This window comes from Bombyx mori, chromosome 4 (genome assembly GCF_030269925.1).
Source record: "Bombyx mori chromosome 4, ASM3026992v2".
NCBI lineage: Eukaryota > Metazoa > Arthropoda > Insecta > Lepidoptera > Bombycidae > Bombyx > Bombyx mori.
In genome coordinates, this window is record NC_085110.1 from 6,835,667 (window position 1) to 6,841,666 (window position 6,000).

The 6,000-nt window shown below is 33.8% G+C and overlaps 1 protein-coding gene across 1 annotated transcript in view; it reads right to left on the reverse strand.

The window, feature by feature from the left end:
- The window catches only part of LOC101747130 (golgin subfamily A member 1), a 20,950-nt gene extending 15,452 nt beyond the window's left edge, over positions 1-5,498 (reverse strand). The window contains exons 1-8 of the mRNA XM_012692991.4: positions 5,263-5,498; positions 5,054-5,191; positions 4,380-4,430; positions 3,818-3,989; positions 3,468-3,625; positions 2,559-2,721; positions 1,950-2,101; positions 1,548-1,694 (exon numbers count right to left, since the gene is read on the reverse strand). Coding sequence (XP_012548445.1) covers positions 1,548-1,694; positions 1,950-2,101; positions 2,559-2,721; positions 3,468-3,625; positions 3,818-3,989; positions 4,380-4,430; positions 5,054-5,170 — 960 coding nt within the window. The 5' untranslated portion in view covers positions 5,171-5,191; positions 5,263-5,498. The remainder of the gene's footprint in view (positions 1-1,547; positions 1,695-1,949; positions 2,102-2,558; positions 2,722-3,467; positions 3,626-3,817; positions 3,990-4,379; positions 4,431-5,053; positions 5,192-5,262) is intronic.
- Between the last annotated feature and the right edge of the window lie 502 nt (positions 5,499-6,000).

Genomic DNA, 6,000 nt, shown 5'->3' on the forward strand with positions numbered 1-6,000 from the left:
ACTATTGATTTAAGCTCTTGCTGGTGTGTGTTTAAAGTGCAAAAGCAAGCATTGAAAAAAAATTGCAAAATATGTGTTTTCAAAATAGCAAGTGGACATCCGCCTTACGGCATAACAATATATATTTACTGCTACAACAAAATACACCAACTACAGTACTAAATATAAAAGAAAAAATTTGTCATTTTTTTATGATTTTAAACGGGAAAATGAGACTTTCTCAAACTATTTTAAAATCAGAAAAAGTTAATGTAAATTTCTACAATCTAGAATAATTATAATATTCTAATAATTAAACATTTGGCTGTATATCTTTAGTTTTTGTAACTCTGTCATGATTAGAAAAATATCTCAGCCAAACATTTAACATGTAAAAATATCTAATGTCTTTCTATCAAATGCTATGGGTAGCAGCCAATTGTGTTTGCGTTTTTTCAATTAGGTTTATTCAAAGATTACAAAAAGATTGAAAGCCATTTCAATAAATTCTCCTTAGTACTAAAAATATTTCACAATAGGGAACCAGACAGTTGAATCATTTAAAAAATACTACGAAACTCGGCTGCACCTGAGTGACGTCATTAGGGTTCAAAATAAACGACATGCGGCGCATAATTTACGCAACAACAACAAACAAATATTTATTCTATTTTATTAATTGATTTAAAACAAAAATTGATCATTATTAAAAAATAATAATAATAATAATTTGGAAGAAATAATTTAACTTTTACATCCGGTGATCTACGACGATCTACAGCTTTGCTAGTTTTATATAGAATCAAACAACATTATATTTTGTGTACCCGTCAAATAGAGTTGATGACGAATTTTACAAAATATCGGAACTTATATGTATGAATTTTACATAGCCACGGAAAATATTTTAATATATTTTTGTTGTGTGACATTTTTTGTTTAACTTCTCGCTAAAACTCTTACAGTCGCGGTTTGTCGGAATGAATGATGCTACAAAATTATTAAGGTTTGTTTGCATCTAAATTTCGAAAGTTTATCAACGTCCCCATTGTGAAATTGCCTTTACAATTTGGCTAAACTATATGCTGTAGAGGCTTGAACTCACGCCCACGTGCGCCGCAGAATTCCGCAGAGATTTCACTTCCATCGCCAACGAATGCACTTCGCCGTTCAAACGCACCACCTGAGAGTCGATTCTTATAAGGAAACTAAGCACGAAAAATTAGCTAAAGCATTTTGAAATTTTAACAAGCGGAGTACACAGTGTCCAATGTTTAGTTCATTAAATCGTCACAAGATGGCGGACAACATACATAGATTATATTTTGTGAGGATCCATGCATAGTTAGTTATTTAGTTCAATTGAAATAATTTTACAGGATATAGCAATAAAATATTAAGGTAAATAATTCGTAAAATTTTGAATTACAATACTTAGAATGTAGGTACAACGTTTTCCGAGTATATAGGTTGACTGACGGCTTTACGTATTGTATCACGATTTATTTCGTCTGAAAGTAAAAGTGTCGTTAAAGCATGTACATTCGACTAAAGTGGTATTCGGTTACCTTCGCCTCGCTATTGGCTAAATTCTGCCTACATTTTTCTAAATCAGCGGCGACACTGGAAAGTTTCTCTTGCAACTCTTTTTTCTCTATCTCAACCCTTCTTCGCTCGGATCCTTCTTCGCCGGCTTGTCGCGACAATCGCGCCACCTGTTTTGTAACTTCTTATGACTTTCAATAACAAACGTCATAACAATAGTTATCGGAAATCGATCGCCGTAAATTTATTCGCACATCGATTAACTTACTTGAAATATTTTTTTAATTAAATTAGATGCCATAACCCATGCGTATTATATTTACATTTTACATCACACACACACAAAAAAACATATAGGATGAGTAAAGGTATTGTGTGTGAATTTGGGTATTAAATAGGTTAATTAGGTAAGTTAGGGATGTTACCTGAGTCTCCAAAGAAGCTATTTGTCCGCTCCACGATGTCTTGACATCGGCGAGCGCCATTTTAGTTTCCTGCAGTTGTCGTTTTAGTACCGCACGCTCGCGACACACGCGGTCGTACTCGGCGCACGCGGTCGGCGTCACTTCACGTTTATCTGACAAATTAAACCCACGCTGAGGAGACCAGACTCACTTGGTCATGTCGCATTTATTTACTGTCAACTTATTTGTCGAACGTGACATAAATCTCTTCAAATATGCGAAAACAAGACAATTAAGCCTGCTGTTTATTTATATATTTTTTTTCATTATTAATAAATATTTAAGTTAAGGCTTGGATTTTATCTTAGGTTATGGATATCGGAAATATATACAAATCAAGTATTGAGGGTACTGTCTTTTCTTGAAAACGTTTGAGTTATTATTAAAATGGTTATTAAATATATAACAGTGTTTAATTAATTTGCTATAATCAATGTAGCAAATGATGGCTAATTCGAGGTACAAATCGAAACTGGTCCCTCAACCATAAGTAGATCCAAAGAACGTGGGATGAGAGACCCAAAGAACGTGTTTTTAGGTTTCTCTTCAACTCATCATGTAAAGACTGACCGTCGTCGTCCATGTGGTGATGCTTGTGGTCAGGCGGCAGCGCGGCTTGCACCAGCGCCAGTTGGTCGGCGAGGTCGCGCATGCGTGCCTCGCTCTCGCCCCGCACTGCGAGTAGGTCCGCTCGTTCGCGGGCCCACTCGCGACGGGACTGCTCCAACTCTTCCTATACCGATATTCGTATATAAGATTGAAGAAAAAGTTTCAACGCATTTTTTAAGAAAATTTACAACATTTTTTAATATAGTTTATTTAATTATGGTGGAAATCTGAAGGTGCAAGGTCAAGACTATACGGCGGATACATTAACACCTCCCAGCCAAGCTCTTTTAATTTTTGCTGAGTGGCTAACAATGTGTGAGGTCGAGAGTCTGGAGTCTTATCATCATGAAAAACCACACCCCTTCTGTTGATTAATTCCGGCCGCTTTCTCTCAACTTCTTGCTTTAATCTCATCAGTTGTTCACAGTAGAGTTCAGAATCGATGGACCTGCCTGGTGGTAACACCTCATAATGAACAATGCCCTTATTATAATTTAAGCAGATAAATAGATTTAAATTACCATCGTGTATTTTGAAGATTTCGTGAATAATGACGTCATTATTCAATGTTCTATTATTATTTAACCAATTAAAAAGGCTACTGCACGGATTTCAGTTTAGTTGATCAGCTGCCGTTCTAAAGTCTCTTTATCAAGCAAAAGAAATTAAACAGCTAACGCGCAAATTGATGATGGCAAGGATAATGTTGTAACCGCATGGGTGGCCGATAGCTCCCCCTTGCCTTATCTAAATGTTATATTGTACATTCAGATTTATATGGTGTAGTGACATTAAGTAATAATAAAAATTTTTAATAACCTATAGCTGTAAACAATATTATTACTAAAATATACTGATAATAATACTTACCATCAGCTCATCGAGCCTGTCTTGGGCTCTTTCAGCAGCTGCTAGTTGTGTCCGCAGTTCGCTCACATGTTTTTCAGCTAAGTCGCGTTCGTTTGCAGCCCTTACAGCCTCGGCTTGGGCCGCACGAGCTACAGCTTGAGCTGCTGCTGCTTCTTCACCTATTGGAATACATGTTTAGTTGGCAACTATTATGATGAATCGAAAAACTTTGTTTTCATGATTACTTGCTTGAAACTATTGCTGTAAAACAATACACCATAAATGTTTTTTTTTTATAATCTCCTAACTACAACTTGCTCTACAAAAAATAGAATTTATCATAACACAATGCTTATTACAAGGTTACTTACCTTGAACTGTTGCTAGAGACAACTTCAATTCTTCAATTTTTTGTTCCCAATAAGTATCCCTTTCTCTTAATTTATTTTCTAGCTGTACAGAATACTGTTGCTGTAATGCTGCTTGGTCTATCTGGCCCCCAGTACGTTCCGACAAGTATGTTTCCATTTGCGGAGAGATGGACTGAATACATAAAATTAATAATTTAAACAATATTATTTTTACACTGTCAGAGAATTCAATATATATTTTAAGGTGGTCAACATCTACATAGCTTTTAAATAAAATTTAACTTAATAAAAATTTTCTACTTACTTAATTTAATTTTTTTACTTCATTTAATATGAAAAATTGTAGCAAGATTGGAAAAAAATAAAAATATTTTCAGGATGTATGGTTTTTGGGAAACATTTCCTAATCGAAAATGGTTGTAGCATACAGCTGTAGAAGTAATTCATGATTTTTTTTAAATTTATGATAGTCTTAAATGTCTGATTTATATTTATAGAGCCCTGAAACATGTTTTCTATTATTTATATATTGTAACTATAGACACTAAAACTTTAAACTTACATCAGCCGGTGAGTCTCCAAGACCACCAGAGCTCGAGGGGCTGGTTGCTGACTAAAAATTAAACAAGTTGTTAATAGTGGGATTTTATGTCAAAAATGAGAAATTATGATTTAAATACACGAGTTTAAGTTTCGGTGTATTCAAGACACATGTTTAAAAATTTAGTTTTATTTTTGTCATCATCACAAGGATGACTTTTTTGTAAAAGGCTACAAAATATGCAATTTTAAAGACTAGAGTTGAACTTAGTCCCACTAATCACCTTCATCAATCAATGAGGCAGCTGATGATGGATCTCCATCATCTGATAAAACTAATTATACACTTATACTAGTGTCATTAAAATTTAAAAAATACTAATGCAATGTATGAAAACCAGCTACTCAAATGTGATCACCAACAGTTCAGATATGTGTTAAGTTAATTCTCAGCTAAGATTTGAGTAGGATGAGCTCACTCAGCTCAGTGAGGTGACTTAAATATTGTACTACAACTAGCTTGTAATGCCTGAATGAAGAGGTGAAAGCGACCTTCGAGTATGGGAAACAGGTCTGCAGATGAAAATCTATAAAACTTAAATGTCTTAATTAAATGTCAGGCACACATTTCGTTTTATTTATTATTATTATATAAAACTTAATGCATTTTAAGCAATAGTGCATTTTACATCTTACCGAATCATCTCTGAGTGATATTCTTCCTAAAAAGCCACCACTTCTCCAACTACTGGTCAATTTACTGATGTCACTTCCTGTTTCCTCTTTTATTTTACTTTTTAAACTCGCAAACATTATAACTTGCGAAATGTCTAACTGTAAACGAACAAAAAGATAATAACTTACTGGTAAAATGGTAATTTCTGTAGTTAAGTTCGATAACTTACCAAGTACTATATTTTTGACTACCTAACTGATAAAATTACGACACGTCAATCTGGCTAACGTCCGATCTCGAAGCGTGGTACATATTAAGCTTCAGAACGAATTGTGAATAAGATAAAATTTATATTCTAATTTTCATGAAATTTTTTGTTAGCCAGGTAGCTTTTTCACAAAACATTGCAATGAAATTGACATTTGTTGACAATTGGCAGTTGACTGAGTTTTTTTTAAGTGATTTACGACCTGGTAACTAAGACCTTAAGTCATGTCTTATTTTAATTTATATTCTTATTTTTATGAAAAATGCTAATAGGGAGTGAAATGAAATGAAAATGATTAATTTGAGACATTAATGTCATTGATTGAACATTGATTAATCAACTGGGATGAAATTAAATGAAATGAGATGATATGGGATGAAATATAATCTTAGTAAAATGGTGGTCATTTACTAAGATCTTTTCAGTGGACTTTTTGGAGGATCCCGAGAAGTTACGTCCAGCGGCTTTGTTACATTTTCCCACATTTGTGCACTTTCACAGATATTAAACAATTAATAAACCACCATTATTACACATTTAAACCCGAAGAAACACTAAATAGACAAAATAGAACAAATCACACAACTTCACTTCTCGCGTTCCCGCCAAAAAGTCTGCTGTTAGCAAATAGCACATTTTACATAGATTATATACTTAATATTTGAGCATTTATACGCTAAACATAAAATTCTTTATTAC